Genomic DNA, 25,701 nt, shown 5'->3' with positions numbered 1-25,701 from the left:
TTAGGTGTGGTCCCCTCAGTGTTAGGTGTGGTCCCCCTCAGTGTTAGGTGTGGTCCCCCTCAGTGTTAGGTGTGGTCCCCCTCAGTGTTAGGTGTGGTCCCCTTCAGTGTTAGGTGTGGTCCCCCTCAGTGTTAGGTGTGGTCCCCCTCAGTGTTAGGTGTGGTCCCCCTCAGTGTTAGGTGTGGTCCTCCTCAGTGTTAGGTGTGGTCCAATCAGTGTTAGGTGTGGTCCCCCTCAGTGTTAGGTGTGGTACCCTCAGTGTTAGGTGTGGTCCCCTCAGTGTTAGGTGTGGTCCCCTCAGTGTTAGGTGTGGTCCAATCAGTGTTAGGTGTGGTCCCCCTCAGTGTTAGGTGTGGTCCCCCTCAGTGTTAGGTGTGGTCCCCTCAGTGTTAGGTGTGGTACCCTCAGTGTTAGGTGTGGTCCCCCTCAGTGTTAGGTGTGGTCCCCCTCAGTGTTAGGTGTGGTCCAATCAGTGTTAGGTGTGGTCCCCTCAGTGTTAGGTGTGGTCCCCCTCAGTGTTAGGTGTGGTCCCCCTCAGTGTTAGGTGTGGTCCCCTCAGTGTTATGTGCGTTACCTACCTGTGTTTGCTGGGTATATACCCTAGTTCCTCCAGTTGTCCCTGTTGTCCCAGTCTCCTAGCAGTCCACCACTCTTCATCACTACAGTCAGTCACATGGAGCACCTCCCCGAAGTTAAAGCCCAAAGCCTGGCTCAACAGCCCGCAGTCTGCTGTTTTATCATAGTCAAACAGGGCCCTGCATAGAGAGGACATAGAGCTACATTAGCATGACGTAACACTACATAACTGTAAAGCCTGGCTCAACAGCCCGCAGTCTGCTGTTTTATCATAGTCACAGGGCCCTGCATAGAGAGGACATAGAGCTACATTAGCATGACGTAACACTACATAACTGTAAAGCCTGGCTCAACAGCCCGCAGTCTGCTGTTTTATCATAGTCAAACAGGGCCCTGCATAGAGAGGACATAGAGCTACATTACGTAACATGACATAACACTACATAACCGTAACGCCTGGCTCAACAGCCCACATTCTGCTGTTTTATCATAGTCAAACAGGGCCCTGCATAGAGAGGACATAGAGCTACATTAGCATGACGTAACACTACATAACTGTAAAGCCTGGCTCAACAGCCCGCAGTCTGCTGTTTTATCATAGTCAAACAGGGCCCTGCATAGAGAGGACATAGAGCTACATTAGCATGACGTAACATGACATAACACTACATAACCGTAACGCCTGGCTCAACAGCCCACAGTCTGCTGTTTTATCATAGTCAAACAGGGCCCTGCATAGAGAGGACATAGAGCTACATTAGCATGACATAACATGACATAACACTACATAACCCTAAAGCCTAGCTTAACAGTCCAGAGTATGCTGTCTTATCATAGTCAAACGGGGCCCTGTATAGAGAGGACATAGAGCTACATTAACATGACAGGGATCCATTAGCATGACATAGGGCTACATTAACATGACACTACTTTACCTGACATAGAAGGTCCTGTTGGCTCGGAGGGTCCCAGAGCTCATGCTACTGTTCATCATCTGTTCTCTCAGGTCGTGGATCTTAGCCTCAAACCTGCTGTACTCTACACACACACACACACACACACACACACACACACAGTATATAGTAGTCTATAGTAGTCTGACGCAGTCTACAGTTTGTCTATAGTAGTCTACAGTAGTCTGACATAGTCTACAGTAGTCTATAGTAGTTTATAGTAGAATGTAGTAGTCTATCCTACTACTGTATGTAGTTAGTCCTTATTAGTCTACAGTAGTCTACAGTAGTCTATAGTAGTTTATAGTAGAATGTTGTAGTCTATCCTAGTATGTAGTTAGTCCTTATTAGTCTACAGTAGTCTACAGTAGTCTACAGTGGTCTGTACTGGTCTGTACTGGTCTGTGATATTCTTACCCTCAGGTCTGTACTGGTCTGTACTGGTCTGTATTGGTCTGTGATATTCTTACCCTCAGGTCTGTACTGAGCGATGATAGTTACAGTCTGTCCAGCATTCTTCAGAGCTGCTGCAGCCTGTTCATGAGTCGCATGTCTGAGATCCACACCGTTCACCTGCAGAGAAGTTATAACCATTAATTACATAACATTACATTACATTAATGTGACATAACACTACGCAACACTACATAGCATTACATAACACTACATAACAGTATATAACACTATGTGACACTAAATAACACTATGTGACACTACATAACACTACGTGACACTATGTAACACTACATGACACTATGTAACACTACATAGCACTATGTAAAATTACATAGAACTATGTACCACTACATAACATTATTTAACACTACATAACACTATGAACACTACATAGCATTACATAACACTACATAGCATTACATAACACTACATAACATTACATAAGACTACATAACACTATGGAACACTACATAACACTACATAGCATCACATAGCATTACATAACATAACACAACATAACATTACATAAGAATTCATAACACTATGTAACATTACATAACACTATGTAACACTATGTAACACTACATAGCACTATGTACCACCACATAACATTACATAAGACTAAATAACACTATGTAACACTACATAACATTACATAACACTAGACAACACTATGTAACACTACATACCACTATGTAACACTACATAGCATTACATAAGACTACATAAGACTACATAATATTATATAACACTATGTAACACTACAAAACATTACATAACACTACGAAACACTATGTAACACTACATAACATTACATAACACTACGAAACACTATGTAACACTACATGAAACTACATAACATTACATAACACTACGAAACACTATGTAACACTACATGAAACTACATAACATTACATAACACTACACAACACTATGTAACACTACATACCACTATGTAACACTACATAGCATTACATAAGACTACATAAGACTCCATAATAATATATAACACTATGTAACACTACATCACATAACACACTACGTAATACTATTTAACACTACATGACACTACATAACATTACATAAGACTATGTAACACAATGTAACACTACACAACATTACATAAGACTACGTAACACTATGTAACACTACATGACACAACATAACATTATATAACACTATGTAACACTACACTACACAACACTACAAAACATTACATAACACCACATAACACTACATAACACTACATAACACTACTCACGCTGATGATTTGGTCTCCCTTGCGTAGTTCTCCTGAGAGATCAGCTGGTCCTCCAGCCAGGATGAAGGAGATGAAGATTCCCTCTCCGTCTTCTCCTCCAACGATGTTAAACCCCAGACCAGTCGACCCTCGGTGGATACACACGCGCCTGGCCTCTCTACTGGGAGGACACACAAAGACATTATCATACACATTATTACCCTCTCAACTACAGATAACACTCAGCCTGGTTTCTCTACTACAGATATAATCTACTGTAACACTCAGCCTGGTCTCTCTACTACAGATATAATCTACTGTAACACTCAGCCTGGTCTCTCTACTACAGATATAATGTACTGTAACACTCAGCCTGGTCTCTCTACTACAGATATAATCTACTGTAACACTCAGCCTGGTCTCTCTACTACAGATATAATCTACTGTAACACTCAGCCTGGTCTCTCTACTACAGATATAATCTACTGTATCACTCAGCCTGGTCTCTCTACTACAGATATAATCTACTGTAACACTCAGCCTGGTCTCTCTACTACAGATATAATCTACTGTAACACTCAGCCTGGTCTCTCTACTACAGATATAATCTACTGTAACACTCAGCCTGGTCTCTCTACTACAGATATAATCTACTGTAACACTCAGCCTGGTCTCTCTACTACAGATATAATCTACTGTAACACTCAGCCTGGTCTCTCTACTACAGATATAATCTACTGTAACACTCAGCCTGGTCTCTCTACTACTGATATAATCTACTGTAACCCTCAGCCTGGTCTCTCTACTACAGATATAATCTACTGTAACACTCAGCCTGGTCTCTCTACTACAGATATAATCTACTGTAACCCTCAGCCTGGTCTCTCTACTACAGATATAATCTACTGTAACACTCAGCCTGGTCTCTCTACTACAGATATAATCTACTGTAACCCTCAGCCTGGTCTCTCTACTACAGATATAATCTACTGTAACACTCAGCCTGGTCTCTCTACTACAGATATAATGTACTGTAACCCTCAGCCTGGTCTCTCTACTACAGATATAATCTACTGTAACACTCAGCCTGGTCTCTCTACTACAGATATAATCTACTGTAACACTCAGCCTGGTCTCTCTACTACAGATATAATCTACTGTAACACTCAGCCTGGTCTCTCTACTACAGATATAATCTACTGTAACACTCAGCCTGGTCTCTCTACTACTGATATAATCTACTGTAACACTCAGCCTGGTCTCTCTACTACAGATATAATGTACTGTAACCCTCAGCCTGGTCTCTCTACTACAGATATAATGTACTGTAACCCTCAGCTTGGTCTCTCTACTACTGACATAATCTACTGTAACACTCAGCCTGGTCTCTCTACTACTGATATAATCTACTGTAACACTCAGCCTGGTCTCTCTACTACAGATATAATCTACTGTAACACTCAGCCTGGTCTCTCTACTACAGATATAATCTACTGTAACACTCAGCCTGGTCTCTCTACTACAGATATAATCTACTGTAACACTCAGCCTGGTCTCTCTACTACAGATATAATGTACTGTAACCCTCAGTCTGGTCTCTCTACTACTGATATAATCTACTGTAACACTCAGCCTGGTCTCTCTACTACTGATATAATCTACTGTAACACTCAGCCTGGTCTCTCTACTACTGATATAATGTACTGTAACCCTCAGCCTGGTCTCTCTACTACAGATATAATCTACTGTAACACTCAGCCTGGTCTCTCTACTACAGATATAATCTACTGTAACCCTCAGCCTGGTCTCTCTACTACAGATATAATGTACTGTAACCCTCAGCCTGGTCTCTCTACTACAGATATAATGTACTGTAACACTCAGCCTGGTCTCTCTACTACAGATATAATCTACTGTAACCCTCAGCCTGGTCTCTCTACTACAGATATAATCTACTGTAACACTCAGCCTGGTCTCTCTACTACAGATATAATGTACTGTAACACTCAGCCTGGTCTCTCTACTACAGATATAATCTACTGTAACACTCAGCCTGGTCTCTCTACTACAGATATAATCTACTGTATCACTCAGCCTGGTCTCTCTACTACTGATATAATCTACTGTAACACTCAGCCTGGTCTCTCTACTACAGATATAATCTACTGTAACCCTCAGCCTGGTCTCTCTACTACAGATATAATGTACTGTAACCCTCAGCCTGGTCTCTCTACTACAGATATAATCTACTGTAACACTCAGCCTGGTCTCTCTACTACTGATATAATCTACTGTAACACTCAGCCTGGTCTCTCTACTACAGATATAATGTACTGTAACCCTCAGCCTGGTCTCTCTACTACAGATATAATCTACTGTAACACTCAGCCTGGTCTCTCTACTACAGATATAATGTACTGTAACCCTCAGCCTGGTCTCTCTACTACTGATATAATGTACTGTATCACTCAGCCTGGTCTCTCTACTACAGATATAATCTACTGTAACACTCAGCCTGGTCTCTCTACTACAGATATAATCTACTGTATCACTCAGCCTGGTCTCTCTACTACTGATATAATCTACTGTAACACTCAGCCTGGTCTCTCTACTACAGATATAATCTACTGTATCACTCAGCCTGGTCTCTCTACTACAGATATAATCTACTGTAACACTCAGCCTGGTCTCTCTACTACAGATATAATCTACTGTAACACTCAGCCTGGTCTCTCTACTACTGATATAATGTACTGTAACACTCAGCCTGGTCTCTCTACTACAGATATAATCTACTGTAACCCTCAGCCTGGTCTCTACTACAGATATAATCTACTGTAACCCTCAGCCTGGTCTCTCTACTACAGATAGATCCCGACAAGGTAATGATCTGATGTCTGATTTGACAGACATGATTTGATATGAGTTACATTTACATGTGTGTGTGTGTGTGTGTGTGTGTGTGTCTGTGTGTCCTGACCTGGGGATGTCGTCTTCTCCCATCATGCCGTGCGGTATGGGTGAGTAGCGTCGTGGCGAGGGTGGCGGCAGAGAGGATTGTGGGTAATCTAGGTAGTTAGGGCCCATGTCTGGGTCCATGTACGCTGGAGAGACAGGGAGAGGTGAATATGTATAGTTCGGCTCCTGGTACATTACAACACTGCTCAGTTTCCAGGTCCTTGGTGTCCACATCACCAACAACCTATCATGGTCCAAACACACCAAGACAGTCGTGAAGAGGGCACGACAAAACCTTTTCCCCCTCAGGAAACTAAAAAGATTTGGCATGGGTCTACAGATCCTCAAAAGCTTCTACAGAGGGTAATGCGTACGGCCCAGTACATCACTGGGGCCAAGCTTCCTGCCATCCAGGACCTCTATACCTGGCGGTGTCAGAGGAAGGCACTAAAAATTGTCAATGACTCCAGCCACCCTTGGTCATAGACTGTTCTCTCTGCTACCGCACGGCAAGCAGTACCGGAGCGCCAAGTCAAGGTCCAAAAGGCTTCTAAACAGCTTCTACCCCCCAAGCCATAAGACTCCTGAACATCTAGTCAGATGGCTACACAGACTATTTACATTGACTGCTACTGGCTGTTTATTATCTATGCATAGTCACTTCACCCCTACCTACATGTGCAAATGACCTCGACTAACCTGTACCCCCACACATCGACTCTGTACTGGTACCCCCCTGTATATAGCCTCCACATTGACTCTGTACCGGTACCCCCTGTATATAGCCTCCACATTGACTCTGTACCGGTACCCCCTGTATATAGCCTCCACATTGACTCTGTACCGGTACTCCCTGTATATAGCCTCCACATTGACTCTGTACCGGTACCCCCTGTATATAGCCTCCACATTGACTCTGTACCGGTACCCCCTGTATATAGCCTCCACATTGACTCTGTACCGGTACCCCCTGTATATAGTCTCCACATTGACTCTGTACCGGTACCCCCTGTATATAGCCCCACTATTGACTCTGTACTGGTACCCCCTGTATATAGCCTCCACATTGACTCTGTACCGGTACCCCTGTATATAGTCTCCACATTGACTCTGTACCGGTACCCCCTGTATATAGCCTCCACATTGACTCTGTACCGGTACCCCCTGTATATAGCCTCCACATTGACTCTGTACCCCCTGTATATAGCCTCCACATTGACTCTGTACCGGTACCCCTGTATATAGTCTCCACATTGACTCTGTACCGGTACCCCCTGTATATAGCCCCACTATTGACTCTGTACTGGTACACCCTGTATATAGCCTCCACATTGACTCTGTACCGGTACCCCCTGTATATAGCCTCCACATTGACTCTGTACCGGTACCCCCTGTATATAGCCTCCACATTGACTCTGTACCGGTACCCCCGTATATAGCCTCCACATTGACTCTGTACCGTAATACCCTGTATATAGCCTCCACATTGACTCTGTACCCCCCTGTATATAGCCTCCACATTGACTCTGTACCCCCCTGTATATAGCCTCCACATTGACTCTGTACCGGTACCCCCTGTATATAACCTCCACATTGACTCTGTACCGGTACCCCCTGTATATAACCTCCACATTGACTCTGTACCGGTACCCCCTGTATATAGCCTCCACATTGACTCTGTACCGTAATACCCTGTATATAGCCTCCACATTGACTCTGTACCGTAATACCCTGTATACAGCCTCCACATTGACTCTGTACCGTAATACCCTGTATATAGCCTCCACATTGACTCTGTACCGTAATACCCTGTATACAGCCTCCACATTGACTCTGTACCGTAACACCCTGTATATAGCCTCCACATTGACTCTGTACCGTAATACCCTGTATATAGCCTCCACATTGACTCTGTACCGGTACCCCCTGTATATAGCCTCCACATTGACTCTGTACCGTAATACCCTGTATACAGCCTCCACATTGACTCTGTACCGTAATACCCTGTATATAGCCTCCACATTGACTCTGTACCGTAATACCCTGTATATAGCCTCCACATTGACTCTGTATCGTAATACCCTGTATATAGCCTCCACATTGACTCTGTACCGTAATACCCTGTATATAGCCTCCACATTGACTCTGTACCGTAATACCCTGTATATAGCCTCCACATTGACTCTGTACCGGTACCCCCTGTATATAGCCTCCACATTGACTCTGTACCGGTACCCCCTGTATATAGCCTCCACATTGACTCTGTACCGTAATACCCTGTATATAGCCTCCACATTGACTCTGTATCGTAACACCCTGTATATAGCCTCCACATTGACTCTGTACCGTAACACCCTGTATATAACCTCCACATTGACTCTGTACCGTAACACCCTGTATATAGCCTCCACATTGACTCTGTACCGTAACACCCTGTATATAGCCTCCACATTGACTCTGTACCGTAACACCCTGTATATAGCCTCCACATTGACTCTGTACCGGTACCCCCTGTATATAGCCTCCACATTGACTCTGTACCGTAACACCCTGTATATAGCCTCCACATTGACTCTGTACCGTAATACCCTGTATATAGCCTCCACATTGACTCTGTACCGTAACACCCTGTATATAGCCTCCACATTGACTCTGTACCGTAACACCCAGTATATAGCCTCCACATTGACTCTGTACCGTAACACCCTGTATATAACCTCCACATTGACTCTGTACCGTAATACCCTGTATATAACCTCCACATTGACTCTGTACCGTAACACCCAGTATATAGCCTCCACATTGACTCTGTACCGTAACACCCAGTATATAGCCTCCACATTGACTCTGTACCGTAACACCCTGTATATAACCTCCACATTGACTCTGTACCGTAATACCCTGTATATAACCTCCACATTGACTCTGTACCGTAACACCCAGTATATAGCCTCCACATTGACTCTGTACCGTAATACCCAGTATATAACCTCCACATTGACTCTGTACCGTAATACCCAGTATATAGCCTCCACATTGACTCTGTACCGTAATACCCAGTATATAGCCTCCACATTGACTCTGTACCGTAACACCCAGTATATAGTCTCGTTATTTTGTTATTTTTATTGTCTTACTGTTTTTACTTTAGTTTATTTAGTATATATTTTCTTAAGAAAAATAAGAGTTAAAACTGCATTCATAGTTAAGAGCTTGCAAGTAAGCATTTCACTGTAAGGTCTACACCTGTCAGGTGTGTAGAGGTGTATAGAGGTGTGTAGAGGTGTGTAGAGGTGTGTAAAGGTGTGTAGAGGTGTGTAGAGGTGTGTAGCGGTGTGTAGAGGTGTAGAGGTGTGTAGAGGTGTGTAGAGGTGTGTAGCGGTGTGTAGAGGTGTAGAGGTGTGTAGAGGTGTGTAGAGGTGTGTAGAGGTGTGTAAAGGTGTGTAGAGGTGTGTAGAGGTGTGTAGAGGTGTGTAGAGGTGTAGAGGTGTGTAGAGGTGTGTAGAGGTGTGTAGAGGTGTGTAGAGGTGTGTAAAGGTGTGTAGAGGTGTGTAGAGGTGTAGAGGTGTGTAGAGGTGTGTAAAGGTGTGTAGAGGTGTGTAGAGGTGTAGAGGTGTGTAGAGGTGTGTAGAGGTGTGTAGAGGTGTGTAGAGGTGTATAGAGGTGTGTAGAGGTGTGTACGTACAGGTGAGGTCAGGTGGACTGTACTGGTCAGGTGTGTAGAGGTGTGAAGGTTTGGCTACTCTCAGGTAGACCACCTCGGCTGTGTTCTTCAGAGCTGATACTGCGTCTTCGTGCATCACATCTTCTAAACACACCTGGTTCACCTGATGACATAGACATGACATAGAGACATAGTCAGACATCACATAGAAACTGTACATGACATAGAGACATGACATACAGTGCTTTCGGAAAGTATTCAGACCCCTTGACTTTTTCCACATTTTGTTACGTTCTAAAATGGAATTCTTGTCATCGATCACAATACCCCATAATGACAAAGCAAAAAATGTGTAATTTTTATTTTGCAAATGTATATTAAAAAAAACGGCAATATTCCATTTACATAAGTACTTTACTCAGTACTTTGTTGAAGCACCGTTGGCAGCGATTACAGCTTCTAGTCTTCTTGTTTGATCAAGTTCAAGTCCGGGCTCTGGCTGGGCCACTCAAGGACATTCAGAGACTTATCCCGAAGCCACTCCTGTGTTGTCTTGGCTGTGTGCTTAGGGTTGTTGTCCTGTTGGAAGGTGAAACTTCGCCCCAGTCTGAGGTCCTGAGCACTCTGGAACAGGTTTTCATCAAGGATCTCTCTGTACTTTGCTCCGTTCATCTTTCCCTTGATCCTGACTAGTCTCCCAGTTCCTGCCGCTGAAAAACATTCCCACAGCATGATGCTGCCACCACCATGCTTCACCGTAGGGATGGTACCAGGTTTCCTGCAGACGTGACGCTTGGCATTCAGGCCAAAGAGTTCAATCTTGGTTTCATCAGACCAGAGAATCTTGTTTCTCATGGTCTGAGAGTCCTTTAGGTGCCTTTTGGCAAACTCCAAGCGGGCTGTCATGCACCTTTTACTGAGGCGTGGCTTCCGTCTGGCCACTCTACCATAAAGGCCTGATTGATGGAGTGCTGCAGAGATGGTTGTCCTTCTGGAAGGTTCTCCCATCTCCACAGAGGAAGTCTGGAGCTCTGTCAGACTGACCATCGGGTTCTTGGTCACCTCCCTGACCAAGGCCCTCCTCCCCCGACGGCCAGTTCTAGGAAGAGTCCTTGCAGTTCCAAACTTCTCCCAATTAAGTGAACTGATTACTTTTTACAGTGTATTGTGTGTGTTTACATTTACATGTTAGTCATTTAGCAGACACTCTTATCCAGAGAGACTTACAGTCAGTACATTCATCTCCAGATAGCTAGGTGGACCAGTCATAGTCAGTACATTCATCTCCAGATAGCTAGGTGGACCAGTCATAGTCAGTCCATTCATCTCCAGATAGCTAGGTGGACCAGTCATAGTCAGTCCATTCATCTCCAGATAGCTAGGTGGACCAGTCATAGTCAGTACATTAATCTCCAGATAGCTAGGTGGACCAGTCATAGTCAGTACATTCATCTACAGATAGCTAGGTGGACCAGTCATAGTCAGTCCATTCATCTCCAGATAGCTAGGTGGACCAGTCATAGTCAGTCCATTCATCTCCAGATAGCTAGGTGGACCAGTCATAGTCAGTCCATTCATCTCCAGATAGCTAGGTGGACCAGTCATAATCAGTCCATTCATCTCCAGATAGCTCATTCATCTCCAGATAGCTAGGTGGACCAGTCATAGTCAGTACATTCATCTCCAGATAGCTAGGTGGACCAGTCATAGTCAGTCCATTCATCTCCAGATAGCTAGGTGGACCAGTCATAGTCAGTACATTCATCTCCAGATAGCTAGGTGGACCAGTCATAGTCAATCCATTCATCTCCAGATAGCTAGGTGGACCAGTCATAGTCAGTCCATTCATCTCCAGATAGCTAGGTGGACCAGTCATAGTCAGTACATTCATCTCCAGATAGCTAGGTGGACCAGTCATAGTCAGTACATTCATCTCCAGATAGCTAGGTGGCCAACCCATTCATCTCCAGATAGCTAGGTGGACCAGTCATAGTCAGTACATTAATCTCCAGATACTCATTCATCTCCAGATAGCTAGGAGGACCAGTCATAGTCAGTACATTCATCTCCAGATAGCTAGGTGGACCAGTCATAGTCAGTACATTCATCTCCAGATAGCTAGGTGGGACAACCACATATCACAGTCATAGTACTTTTCCTCAATAAAGTAGCTCAGTAGAGTCAAAGCTGGGGGGGGGGGGGGGGTCAAGAGCAAGTGCTGGTTAAGTGTTCCTTTATAATTTTATTTTTTTAAATGGTGGGGGAGGGGGTCGAGGTGAAGAGGAGGATTATTTAAGATACTGTTTAAAGAGGTAGGGTTTCAGATGTTTTTGGAAGATGAGCAGGGACTCTGATGTCCTAGCTTCAGGGGGAAACTGGTTCCACCATTGGGGTGCCAGGTCAGAGAAGAACTTGGACTGCGCTGAGCAGGAGCTGCCCTCCAGTAGAGGTGGGAGGTGGGAGGACCAAGAGACCTGAGGTGGCAGAACGGGAGTGCTTGGGTTGGGGTGTAGGGTTTGAGCATAGCCTGAAGGTAGGGAAGGGCAGTTCTTCTTGCTGTTCTGTGGGTAAGCATTATGATCTTGTAGTGGATGCAAGCTTCAACTGGAAGTCAGTGGAGGAGCAGTGTCTCATGGGAAAACTTGGGAAGGTTGAACACCAGGCAGGCTGCAGCGTTCTGGATAAGTTACAGGGGTTTAATGGCATAAGCGGGGAGCCCAGCCAACAGTGAGTTGCAGTAGTTCAGACGGGAAAAGAAAAGTGGATTAGGAGCTACATCACTTCCTGTTCCTGGGTCATACAGATGTTGTAGAGCATGAACCTGCAGGAGCGGGTCACTGCTTTGATGTTTACTGAGAACGACAAGTTGTTGTCCAGGGTCACGCCAAGGCTCTTTGCACTCTGGGAGGGCGACAATGTGGAGTTGTCAACCGTGATGGAGAGGTCTTTGAGCAGGCAGGCCTTCCCTGTGAGGAAGACCAGCTCCTTCTTGTCGAGGTTGAGCTTGAGGTGGTGGACCGACATCCAAGTTGATAAATCTGCCAGGCATACAGAGATGCCTGTCACCACCTGGGTGTCAGAAGGGGGGAAGGAGAAAAGTAGTTGAGTGTCATTCATCCGCATAGCAATGATAGGAGAGACCATGAGAGGATATGACAGAGCTGAGTGACTTGGTGTATAGCGAGAAGAGGAGAGGGCCTAGAACCGATCCCTGGGGGACATCAGTAGTGAGAGTACGTGGTGCGGACACAGATCCTCTCCACGTCACCTGGTAGGAGCTTCCTGCCAGGTAGGATGCAATCCAGGAGTGTGCAGAGCCTGAGACGCCCAGCCCTGAGAAGGTGGAGAGGAGGATCTGATAGTCTGAGACACCCAGCCCTGAGAGGAGGATCTGATAGAGTCTGAGACACCCAGCCCTAAGAGGAGGATCTGATAGAGACTGAGACGCCCAGCCCTGAGAGGATAGAGAGGAGGATCTGATAGAGTCTGAGACGCCCAGCCCTGAGAGGAGGATCTGATAGAGTCTGAGACACCCAGCCCTGACAGGAGGATCTGATAGAGTCTGAGACACCCAGCCCTGAGAGGAGGATCTGATAGAGTCTGAGACGCCCAGCCCTGAGAGGATGGAGAGGAGGATCTGATAGAGTCTGAGACGCCCAGCCCTGAGAGGAGGATCTGATAGAGTCTGAGACGCCCAGCCCTGAGAGGAGGATCTGATAGAGACTGAAACGCCCAGCCCAGAGAGGATGGAGAGGAGGATCTGATAGAGTCTGAGACGCCCAGCCCTGAGAGGAGGATCTGATAGAGTCTGAGACGCCCAGCCCTGAGAGGAGGATCTGATAGAGTCTGAGACGCCCAGCCCTGAGAGGAGGATCTGATAGAGTCTGAGACGCCCAGCCCTGAGAGGAGGATCTGATAGAGCCTGAGACGCCCAGCCCTGAGAGGGTGGAGAGGAGGATCTGATAGAGTCTGAGACACCCAGCCCTGAGAGGAGGATCTGATAGAGTCTGAGACACCCAGCCCTGAGAGGAGGATCTGATAGAGTCTGAGACGCCCAGCCCTGAGAGGAGGATCTGATAGAGTCTGAGACGCCCAGCCCTGAGAGGGTGGAGAGGAGGATCTGATAGAGTCTGAGACGCCCAGCCCTGAGAGGAGGATCTGATAGAGTCTGAGACACCCAGCCCTGAGAGGAGGATCTGATAGAGTCTGAGACGCCCAGCCCTGAGAGGAGGATCTGATAGAGCCTGAGACGCCCAGCCCTGAAAGGGTGGAGAGGAGGATCTGATAGAGACTGAGACGCCCAGCCCTGAGAGGGTGGAGAGGAGGATCTGATAGAGTCTGAGACGCCCAGCCCTGAGAGGAGGATCTGATAGAGTCTGAGACGCCCAGCCCTGAGAGGAGGATCTGATAGAGTCTGAGACGCCCAGCCCTGAGAGGAGGATCTGATAGAGTCTGAGACACCCAGCCCTGAGAGGAGGATCTGATAGAGTCTGAGACGCCCAGCCCTGAGAGGAGGATCTGATAGAGCCTGAGACACCCAGCCCTGAGAGGGTGGAGAGGATAGAGCCTGAGACGCCAAGCCCTGAGAGGAGGATCTGATAGAGTCTGAGACACCCAGCCCTGAGAGGAGGATCTGATAGAGTCTGAGACACCCAGCCCTGAGAGGGTGGAGAGGAGGATCGGATAGAGTCTGAGACACCCAGCCCTGAGAGGAGGATCTGATAGAGTCTGAGACACCCAGCCCTGAGAGGAGGATCTGATAGAGACTGAGACGCCCAGCCCTGAGAGGGTGGAGAGGAGGATCTGATAGAGTCTGAGACGCCCAGCCCTGAGAGGAGGATCTGATAGAGTCTGAAACACCCAGCCCTGAGAGGAGGATCTGATAGAGTCTGAGACGCCAAGCCCTGAGAGGAGGATCTGATAGAGTCTGAGACACCCAGCCCTGAGAGGAGGATCTGATAGAGACTGAGGCGCCCAGCCCTGAGAGGAGGATCTGATAGAGTCTGAGACGCCCAGCCCTGAGAGGAGGATCTGATAGAGACTGAGACGCCCAGCCCTGAGAGGAGGGTCTGAGACACCCAGCCCTGAGAGGGTGGAGAGGAGGATCTGATAGAGTCTGAGACACCCAGCCCTGAGAGGAGGATCTGATAGAGCCTGAGACGCCCAGCCCTGAGAGGAGGGTCTGAGACACCCAGCCCTGAGAGGGTGATCTGATAGAGGCTGAGATGCCCAGCCCTGAGAGGAGGATCTGATAGAGTCTGAGATGCCCAGCCCTGAGAGGAGGATCTGATAGAGTCTGAGACGCCCAGCCCTGAGAGGAGGATCTGATAGAGTCTGAGACACCCAGCCCTGAGAGGGTGGAGAGGAGGATCTGATAGAGTCTGAGACGCCCAGCCCTGAGAGGGTGGAGAGGAGGATCTGATAGAGTCTGAGACGCCCAGCCCTGAGAGGAGGATCTGATAGAGTCTGAGACACCCAGCCCTGAGAGGAGGATCTGATAGAGTCTGAGACGCCCAGCCCTGAGAGGAGGATCTGATAGAGTCTGAGACGCCCAGCCCTGAGAGGGTGGAGAGGAGGATCTGATAGAGTCTGAGACGCCCAGCCCTGAGAGGAGGATCTGATAGAGTCTGAGACACCCAGCCCTGAGAGGAGGATCTGATAGAGTCTGAGACACCCAGCCCTGAGAAGAGGATCTGATAGAGTCTGAGACACCCAGCCCTGAGAGGAGGATCTGATAGAGTCTGAGACGCCCAGCCCTGAGAGGAGGATCTGATAGAGTCTGAGACACCCAGCCCTGAGAGGAGGATCTGATAGAGTCTGAGACGCCCAGCCCTGAGAGGGTGGAGAGGAGGATCTGATTGTTCACGGTGTCGAAGGCAGTGGATAGATCTAGGAGGATGAGAACAGAGGAGAGAGAGTCAGCTTTGGCAGTGTGGAGAGCCTCTGTGACACAGAGAAGAGCATTCTCAGATGAGTGAACCGATTGATCTGAGAGAGATAACGAGAAAGTTGATCAGAGACGGCACGCTCAAGTGTTTTGGAAAGAAAAGGGAGAAGGGATACAGGGTCTGTAGTTTTATAGAAGGGATACAGGCTCTGTAGTTTTATAGAAGGGATACAGGGTCTGTAGTTTTATAGAAGGGATACAGGGTCTGTAGTTTTATAGAAGGGATACAGGGTCTGTAGTTTTATAGAAGGGATACAGGGTCTGTAGTTTTGTAGAGAGAAGGGATACAGGGTGTGTAGTTTTATAGATAGAAGGGATACAGGTTATGTAGTTTTATAGAAAGAAGGGATACAGGGTCTGTAGTTTTATAGAAGGGATACAGGTCTGTAGTTTTTGACATCAGATGAGCTGAGTGTTGGTTTCTTGAGGACGGGATAAACCCGGGCAATTTTGAAGTCAGAGGGGAGGCAGCCAGTGGTGAGGGATGAGTTGATGAGGGAAGTGAGGAATGGGAGAAGGTCTCCAGAGATGGTCTGGAGAAGGGAGAGAGAAGATACAGAGGAATAGAAGGTAGAGAGGAGGAAGTGGAAGGATAATAGGTCCTCTGGAAGTTTAGTTCTCCTCCATTTTCACTCAGCTGCCCACAGCCCTGTTATGTAAACTCGCAAGGAGTCACTCAGCCACGGAGCAGGATGGGGAGGGCCGGGCGGGAAGAAAGGGGAAAGTGAGAGTCATAGGATGCAAAACGGGGAGGAGGGTTGAAGAGGCAGAATCAGGAGACAGGAGGGAGAAGGATTTACCAGAAGATAGAGATGATAGGAAGGAGAGGAGAGAGTAGTGGGAGAGAGAGAGACTATCTGGGTAGGGGCTGAGTGGTTAGAGAGAGAGAGAGACCATCTGGGTAGGGGCTGAGTGGTTAGAGAGAGAGAGACCACCTGGGTAGGGGCTGAGTGGTTAGAGAGAGAGAGAGACCATCTGGGTAGGGGCTGAGTGGTTAGAGAGAGAGAGAGACCATCTGGGTAGGGGCTGAGTGGTTAGAGAGAGAGAGAGACCATCTGGGTAGGGGCTGAGTGGTTAGAGAGAGAGAGACCATCTGGGTAGGGGCTGAGTGGTTAGAGAGAGAGAGAGACCATCTGGGTAGGGGCTGAGTGGTTAGAGAGAGAGAGACCATCTGGGTAGGGGCTGAGTGGTTAGAGAGAGAGACCATCTGGGTAGGGGCTGAGTGGTTAGAGAGAGAGAGACCATCTGGGTAGGGGCTGAGTGGTTAGAGAGAGAGACCATCTGGGTAGGGGCTGAGTGGATAGAGAGAGAGACCATCTGGGTAGGGGCTGAGTGGTTAGAGAGAGAGACCATCTGGGTAGGGGGCTGAGTGGATAGAGAGAGAGACCATCTGGGTAGGGGCTGAGTGGTTAGAGAGAGAGAGACCATCTGGGTAGGGGCTGAGTGGATAGAGAGAGAGACCATCTGGGTAGGGGCTGAGTGGTTAGAGAGAGAGAGACCACCTGGGTAGGGGCTGAGCGGTTAGAGAGAGAGAGAGACCATCTGGGTAGGGGCTGAGTGGTTAGAGAGAGAGAGACCATCTGGGTAGGGGCTGAGTGGTTAGAGAGAGAGAGACCATCTGGGTAGGGGCTGAGTGGTTAGAGAGAGAGAGACCATCTGGGTAGGGGCTGAGTGATTAGAGAGAGAGAGACCATCTGGGTAGGGGCTGAGTGGTTAGAGAGAGAGAACCATCTGGGTAGGGGGCTGAGTGGTTAGAGAGAGAGACCATCTGGGTAGGGGCTGAGTGGTTAGAGAGAGAGACCATCTGGGTAGGGGCTGAGTGGTTAGAGAGAGAGACCATCTGGGTAGGGGCTGAGTGGTTAGAGAGAGAGACCATCTGAGTAGGGGCTGAGTGGTTAGAGAGAGAGAGACCATCTGGGTAGGGGCTGAGTGGATAGAGAGAGAGACCATCTGGGTAGGGGCTGAGTGGTTAGAGAGAGAGACCATCTGGGTAGTGGCTGAGTGGATAGAGAGAGAGACCATCTGGGTAGGGGCTGAGTGGTCAGAGAGAGAGACCATCTGGGTAGGGGCTGAGTGGATAGAGAGAGAGAGACCATCTGGGTAGGGGCTGAGTGGTTAGAGAGAGAGACCATCTGGGTAGGGGCTGAGTGGTTAGAGAGACCATCTGGGTAGGGGCTGAGTGGTTAGAGAGAGAGAGACCATCTGGGTAGGGGGCTGAGTGGTTAGAGAGAGAGAGACCATCTGGGTAGGGGCTGAGTGGATAGAGAGAGAGACCATCTGGGTAGGGGCTGAGTGGTTAGAGAGAGAGAGACCACCTGGGTAGGGGCTGAGTGGTTAGAGAGAGAGAGAGACCATCTGGGTAGGGGCTGAGTGGTTAGAGAGACCATCTGGGTAGGGGCTGAGTGGTTAGAGAGAGAGAGACCATCTGGGTAGGGGCTGAGTGGATAGAGAGAGAGAGACCATCTGGGTAGGGGCTGAGTGGTTAGAGAGAGAGACCATCTGGGTAGGGGCTGAGTGGTTAGAGAGAGAGAGACCATCTGGTTAGGGGCTGAGTGGTTAGAGAGAGAGAGACCATCTGGGTAGGGGCTGAGTGGTTAGAGAGAGAGAGACCATCTGGGTAGGGGCTGAGTGGTTAGAGAGAGAGACCATCTGGGTAGGGGCTGAGTGGTTAGAGAGAGAGACCATCTGGGTAGGGGCTGAGCGGTTAGAGAGAGAGACCATCTGGGTAGGGGCTGAGCGGTTAGAGAGAGAGAGACCATCTGGGTAGGGGGCTGAGTGGTTAGAGAGTGAGAGACCATCTGGGTAGGGGCTGAGTGGTTAGAGAGAGAGACCATCTGGGTAGGGGCTGAGTGGTTAGAGAGAGAGACCATCTGGGTAGGGGCTGAGTGGTTAGAGAGAGAGAGAGAGACCATCTGGGTAGGGGCTGAGTGGTTAGAGAGAGAGACCATCTGGGTAGGGGCTGAGTGGTTAGAGAGAGAGAGACCATCTGGGTAGGGGCTGAGTGGTTAGAGAGAGAGAGACCATCTGGGTAGGGGCTGAGTGGTTAGAGAGAGAGACCATCTGGGTAGGGGGCTGAGTGGTTAGAGAGAGAGACCATCTGGGTAGGGGCTGAGTGGTTAGAGAGAGAGACCATCTGGGTAGGGGCTGAGTGGTTAGAGAGAGAGACCATCTGGGTAGGGGCTGAGTGGATAGAGAGAGAGACCATCTGGGTAGGGGCTGAGTGGTTAGAGAGAGAGACCATCTGGGTAGGGGCTGAGTGGTTAGAGAGACCATCTGGGTAGGGGCTGAGTGGATAGAGAGAGAGACCATCTTGGTAGGGGCTGAGTGGTTAGAGAGAGAGAGACCATCTGGGTAGGGGCTGAGTGGATAGAGAGAGAGAGACCATCTGGGTAGGGGCTGAGTGGTTAGAGAGAGAGACCATCTGGGTAGGGGCTGAGTGGTTAGAGAGAGAGAGACCATCTGGGTAGGGGCTGAGTGGTTAGAGAGAGAGAGACCATCTGGGAAGGGGCTGAGTGGTTAGAGAGAGAGACCATCTGGGTAGGGGCTGAGTGGTTAGAGAGAGAGAGACCATCTGGGTAGGGGCTGAGTGGTTAGAGAGAGAGAGACCATCTGGGTAGGGGCTGAGTGGATAGAGAGAGAGAGAGAGACCATCTGGGTAGGGGCTGAGTGGTTAGAGAGAGAGAGACCATCTGGGTAGGGGCTGAGTGGTTAGAGAGAGAGAGACCATCTGGGTAGGGGGCTGAGCGGTTAGAGAGAGAGAGACCATCTGGGTAGGGGCTGAGTGGTTAGAGAGAGAGACCATCTGGGTAGGGGGCTGAGTGGTTAGAGAGAGAGAACCATCTGGGTAGGGGCTGAGTGGATAGAGAGAGAGACCATCTGGGTAGGGGCTGAGTGGTTAGAGAGAGAGAGACCACCTGGGTAGGGGCTGAGCGGTTAGAGAGAGAGAGACCATCTGGGTAGGGGCTGAGTGGTTAGAGAGAGAGACCATCTGGGTAGGGGCTGAGTGGTTAGAGAGAGAGAGACCATCTGGGTAGGGGCTGAGTGGTTAGAGAGAGAGAGACCATCTGGGTAGGGGCTGAGTGGTTAGAGAGAGAGAGACCATCTGGGTAGGGGGCTGAGTGGTTAGAGAGAGAGACCATCTGGGTAGGGGCTGAGTGGTTAGAGAGAGAGACCATCTGGGTAGGGGCTGAGTGGTTAGAGAGAGAGACCATCTGGGTAGGGGCTGAGTGGTTAGAGAGAGAGACCATCTGGGTAGGGGCTGAGTGGTTAGAGAGAGAGAACCATCTGAGTAGGGGCTGAGTGGTTAGAGAGAGAGAGACCATCTGGGTAGGGGGCTGAGTGGATAGAGAGAGAGACCATCTGGGTAGGGGCTGAGTGGTTAGAGAGAGAGACCATCTGGGTAGTGGCTGAGTGGATAGAGAGAGAGACCATCTGGGTAGGGGCTGAGTGGTCAGAGAGAGAGACCATCTGGGTAGGGGCTGAGTGGATAGAGAGAGAGACCATCTGGGTAGGGGCTGAGTGGTTAGAGAGAGAGACCATCTGGGTAGGGGCTGAGTGGTTAGAGAGACCATCTGGGTAGGGGCTGAGTGGTTAGAGAGAGAGAGACCATCTGGGTAGGGGCTGAGTGGTTAGAGAGAGAGAGACCATCTGGGTAGGGGCTGAGTGGATAGAGAGAGAGACCATCTGGGTAGGGGCTGAGTGGTTAGAGAGAGAGAGACCACCTGGGTAGGGGCTGAGTGGTTAGAGAGAGAGAGAGACCATCTGGGTAGGGGCTGAGTGGTTAGAGAGACCATCTGGGTAGGGGCTGAGTGGTTAGAGAGAGAGAGACCATCTGGGTAGGGGCTGAGTGGATAGAGAGAGAGAGACCATCTGGGTAGGGGCTGAGTGGTTAGAGAGAGAGACCATCTGGGTAGGGGCTGAGTGGTTAGAGAGAGAGAGACCATCTGGTTAGGGGCTGAGTGGTTAGAGAGAGAGAGACCATCTGGGTAGGGGCTGAGTGGTTAGAGAGAGAGACCATCTGGGTAGGGGCTGAGTGGTTAGAGAGAGAGACCATCTGGGTAGGGGCTGAGTGGTTAGAGAGAGAGAGACCATCTGGGTAGGGGCTGAGCGGTTAGAGAGAGAGAGACCATCTGGGTAGGGGCTGAGCGGTTAGAGAGAGAGAGACCATCTGGGTAGGGGCTGAGTGGTTAGAGAGTGAGAGACCATCTGGGTAGGGGCTGAGTGGTTAGAGAGAGAGACCATCTGGGTAGGGGCTGAGTGGTTAGAGAGAGAGAGACCATCTGGGTAGGGGCTGAGTGGTTAGAGAGAGAGAGAGAGCCATCTGGGTAGGGGCTGAGTGGTTAGAGAGAGAGACCATCTGGGTAGGGGCTGAGTGGTTAGAGAGAGAGAGACCATCTGGGTAGGGGCTGAGTGGTTAGAGAGAGAGAGACCATCTGGGTAGGGGCTGAGTGGTTAGAGAGAGAGACTATCTGGGTAGGGGCTGAGTGGTTAGAGAGAGAGACCATCTGGGTAGGGGCTGAGTGGTTAGAGAGAGAGACCATCTGGGTAGGGGCTGAGTGGTTAGAGAGAGAGACCATCTGGGTAGGGGCTGAGTGGATAGAGAGAGAGACCATCTGGGTAGGGGCTGAGTGGTTAGAGAGAGAGACCATCTGGGTAGGGGCTGAGTGGTTAGAGAGAGCCATCTGGGTAGGGGCTGAGTGGTTAGAGAGAGAGAGACCATCTTGGTAGGGGCTGAGTGGTTAGAGAGAGAGAGACCATCTGGGTAGGGGCTGAGTGGATAGAGAGAGAGAGACCATCTGGGTAGGGGCTGAGTGGTTAGAGAGAGAGACCATCTGGGTAGGGGCTGAGTGGTTAGAGAGAGAGAGACCATCTGGGTAGGGGCTGAGTGGTTAGAGAGAGAGAGACCATCTGGGAAGGGGCTGAGTGGTTAGAGAGAGAGACCATCTGGGTAGGGGCTGAGTGGTTAGAGAGAGAGAGACCATCTGGGTAGGGGCTGAGTGGTTAGAGAGAGAGAGAGACCATCTGGGTAGGGGCTGAGTGGTTAGAGAGAGAGAGAGAGACCATCTGGGTAGGGGCTGAGTGGTTAGAGAGAGAGAGCCATCTGGGTAGGGGCTGAGTGGTTAGAGAGAGAGAGACCATCTGGGTAGGGGCTGAGCGGTTAGAGAGAGAGAGACCATCTGGGTAGGGGCTGAGTGGTTAGAGAGAGAGACCATCTGGGTAGGGGCTGAGTGGTTAGAGAGAGAGACCATCTGGGTAGGGGCTGAGTGGTTAGAGAGAGAGACCATCTGGGTAGGGGCTGAGTGGTTAGAGAGAGAGAGACCATCTGGGTAGGGGGCTGAGTGGTTAGAGAGAGAGAGACCATCTGGGTAGGGGCTGAGTGGTTAGAGAGAGAGAGAACCATCTGGGTAGGGGCTGAGTGGTTAGAGAGAGAGAGACCATCTGGGTAGGGGCTGAGTGGATAGAGAGAGAGAACCATCTGGGTAGGGGCTGAGTGGTTAGAGAGAGAGACCATCTGGGTAGGGGCTGAGTGGTTAGAGAGAGAGAGAGACCATCTGGGTAGGGGCTGAGTGGTTAGAGAGAGAGACCATCTGGGTAGGGGCTGAGTGGTTAGAGAGAGAGACCATCTGGGTAGGGGCTGAGTGGTTAGAGAGAGAGAGAGACCATCTGGGTAGGGGCTGAGCGGTTAGAGAGAGAGAGACCATCTGGGTAGGGGCTGAGTGGTTAGAGAGAGAGAGACCATCTGGGTAGGGGGCTGAGTGGTTAGAGAGAGAGACCATCTGGGTAGGGGCTGAGTGGTTAGAGAGAGAGAGAGACCATCTGGGTAGGGGCTGAGCGGTTAGAGATAGAGAGACCATCTGGGTAGGGGCTGAGTGGTTAGAGAGAGAGAGACCATCTGGGTAGGGGCTGAGTGGTTAGAGAGAGAGAGACCATCTGGGTAGGGGCTGAGTGGTTAGAGAGAGAGAGACCATCTGGGTAGGGGCTGAGTGGTTAGAGAGAGAGACCATCTGGGTAGGGGCTGAGTGGTTAGAGAGAGAGAGACCATCTGGGTAGGGGCTGAGTGGTTAGAGAGAGAGAGACCATCTGGGTAGGGGCTGAGTGGATAGAGAGAGAGACCATCTGGGTAGGGGCTGAGTGGTTAGAGAGAGAGACCATCTGGGTAGGGGCTGAGTGGTTAGAGAGAGAGAGACCATCTGGGTAGGGGCTGAGTGGTTAGAGAGAGAGAGAGACCATCTGGGTAGGGGCTGAGTGGTTAGAGAGAGAGAGACCATCTGGGTAGGGGCTGAGTGGTTAGAGAGAGAGACCATCTGGGTAGGGGCTGAGTGGTTAGAGAGAGAGAGAACCATCTGGGTAGGGGCTGAGTGGTTAGAGAGAGAGAGACCATCTGGGTAGGGGCTGAGTGGTTAGAGAGAGAGAGAGCCATCTGGGTAGGGGCTGACTGGTTAGAGAGAGAGAGACCATCTGGGTAGGGGCTGAGTGGTTAGAGAGAGAGAGACCATCTGGGTAGGGGCTGAGTGGATAGAGAGAGAGAGACCATCTGGGTAGGGGCTGAGTGGTTAGAGAGAGAGACCATCTGGGTAGGGGCTGAGTGGTTAGAGAGAGAGAGAGAGACCATCTGGGTAGGGGCTGAGTGGTTAGAGAGAGAGAGAGACCATCTGGGTAGGGGCTGAGTGGTTAGAGAGAGAGAAACCATCTGGGTAGGGGCTGAGTGGTTAGAGAGAGAGACCATCTGGGTAGGGGCTGAGTGGTTAGAGAGAGAGAGACCATCTGGGTAGGGGCTGAGTGGTTAGAGAGAGAGAGACCATCTGGGTAGGGGCTGAGTGGTTAGAGAGAGAGAGACCATCTGGGTAGGGGCTGAGTGGTTAGAGAGAGAGAACCATCTGGGTAGGGGCTGAGTGGTTAGAGAGAGAGAGACCATCTGGGTAGGGGGCTGAGTGGATAGAGAGAGAGAGACCATCTGGGTAGGGGGCTGAGTGGTTAGAGAGAGAGAACCATCTGGGTAGGGGCTGAGTGGTTAGAGAGAGAGAGTGAGAGACCATCTGGGTAGGGGCTGAGCGGTTAGAGAGAGAGAGACCATCTGGGTAGGGGCTGAGCGGTTAGAGAGAGAGAGACCATCTGGGTAGGGGCTGAGTGGTTAGAGAGAGAGAGACCATCTGGGTAGTGGCTGAGTGGATAGAGAGAGAGAGACCATCTGGGTAGGGGCTGAGTGGTTAGAGAAGACCATCTGGGTAGGGGCTGAGTGGTTAGAGAGAGAGACCATCTGGGTAGGGGCTGAGTGGTTAGAGAGAGAGACCATCTGGGTAGGGGCTGAATGGATAGAGAGAGAGAGACCATCTGGGTAGGGGCTGAGTGGTTAGAGAGAGAGACCATCTGGGTAGGGGCTGAGTGGTTAGAGAGAGAGACCATCTGGGTAGGGGCTGAGTGGATAGAGAGAGAGAGACCATCTGGGTAGGGGCTGAGTGGTTAGAGAGAGAGAGAGAGACCATCTGGGTAGGGGCTGAGTGGTTAGAGAGAGAGAGAGCCATCTGGGTAGGGGCTGAGTGGTTAGAGAGAGAGAGACCATCTGGGTAGGGGCTGAGTGGTTAGAGAGAGAGAGACCATCTGGGTAGGGGCTGAGTGGTTAGAGAGAGAGACCATCTGGGTAGGGGCTGAGTGGTTAGAGAGAGAGACCATCTGGGTAGGGTCTGAGCGGTTAGAGAGAGAGAGACCATCTGGGTAGGGGCTGAGTGGTTAGAGAGAGAGACCATCTGGGTAGGGGCTGAGCGGTTAGAGAGAGAGACCATCTGGGTAGGGGCTGAGTGGTTAGAGAGAGAGAACCATCTGGGTAGGGGCTGAGTGGTTAGAGAGAGAGAGACCATCTGGGTAGGGGCTGAGTGGTTAGAGAGAGACCATCTGGGTAGGGGCTGAGTGGTTAGAGAGAGAGAGACCATCTGGGTAGGGGCTGAGTGGATAGAGAGAGAGAGACCATCTGGGTAGGGGCTGAGTGGTTAGAGAGAGACCATCTGGGTAGGGGCTGAGTGGTTAGAGAGAGAGAGACCATCTGGGTAGGGGCTGAGTGGTTAGAGAGAGAGAGACCATCTGGGTAGGGGCTGAGTGGTTAAGAGAGAGACCATCTGGGTAGGGGCTGAGTGGTTAGAGAGAGAGACCATCTGGGTAGGGGCTGAGTGGTTAGAGAGAGAGAGACCATCTGGGTAGGGGCTGAGCGGTTAGAGAGAGAGAGACCATCTGGGTAGGGGCTGAGTGGTTAGAGAGAGAGAGACCATCTGGGTAGGGGCTGAGTGGTTAGAGAGAGAGAACCATCTGGGTAGGGGCTGAGTGGTTAGAGAGAGAGACCATCTGGGTAGGGGCTGAGTGGTTAGAGAGAGAGAGACCATCTGGGTAGGGGCTGAGTGGTTAGAGAGAGAGAGAACCATCTGGGTAGGGGCTGAGTGGTTAGAGAGAGAGACCATCTGGGTAGGGGCTGAGTGGTTAGAGAGAGAGACCATCTGGGTAGGGGCTGAGTGGATAGAGAGAGAGACCATCTGGGTAGGGGCTGAGTGGTTAGAGAGAGAGAGACCATCTGGGTAGGGGCTGAGTGGTTAGAGAGAGAGAGACCATCTGGGTAGGGGCTGAGTGGTTAGAGAGAGAGACCATCTGGGTAGGGGTCTGAGTGGATAGAGAGAGAGAGACCATCTGGGTAGGGGCTGAGTGGTTAGAGAGAGAGAGACCATCTGGGTAGGGGCTGAGTGGATAGAGAGAGAGACCATCTGGGTAGGGGCTGAGTGGACAGAGAGAGAGAGACCATCTGGGTAGGGGCTGAGTGGTTAGAGAGAGAGAGACCATCTGGGTAGGGGCTGAGTGGTTAGAGAGAGACCATCTGGGTAGGGGCTGAGTGGTTAGAGAGAGAGAGACCATCTGGGTAGGGGCTGAG

General features: G+C 49.9%; 1 protein-coding gene across 2 annotated transcripts in view; it reads right to left on the bottom strand.

Annotated features, from left to right (window-relative positions):
• Positions 1 to 25,701, bottom strand: part of LOC106591968 (disks large homolog 4) — a 90,054-nt gene that overhangs the window by 7,333 nt on the left and 57,020 nt on the right. The window contains exons 6-11 of one of the 2 annotated variants that reach the window (XM_045701726.1): positions 9,869 to 10,010; positions 6,206 to 6,329; positions 3,247 to 3,406; positions 2,000 to 2,102; positions 1,512 to 1,614; positions 579 to 755 (exon numbers count right to left, since the gene is read on the bottom strand). In XM_045701726.1, the coding sequence (XP_045557682.1) occupies positions 579 to 755; positions 1,512 to 1,614; positions 2,000 to 2,102; positions 3,247 to 3,406; positions 6,206 to 6,329; positions 9,869 to 10,010 (809 nt within the window). The remainder of the gene's footprint in view (positions 1 to 578; positions 756 to 1,511; positions 1,615 to 1,999; positions 2,103 to 3,246; positions 3,407 to 6,205; positions 6,330 to 9,868; positions 10,011 to 25,701) is intronic. The other variant, XM_045701727.1, reaches the window with a different exon arrangement.

Source organism: Salmo salar, chromosome ssa18, assembly GCF_905237065.1.
Source record: "Salmo salar chromosome ssa18, Ssal_v3.1, whole genome shotgun sequence".
Taxonomy (NCBI): Eukaryota; Metazoa; Chordata; class Actinopteri; order Salmoniformes; family Salmonidae; genus Salmo; species Salmo salar.
Note: the sequence above shows the minus strand (reverse complement) of the source record. Positions and strands in the feature narration are given on the sequence as shown.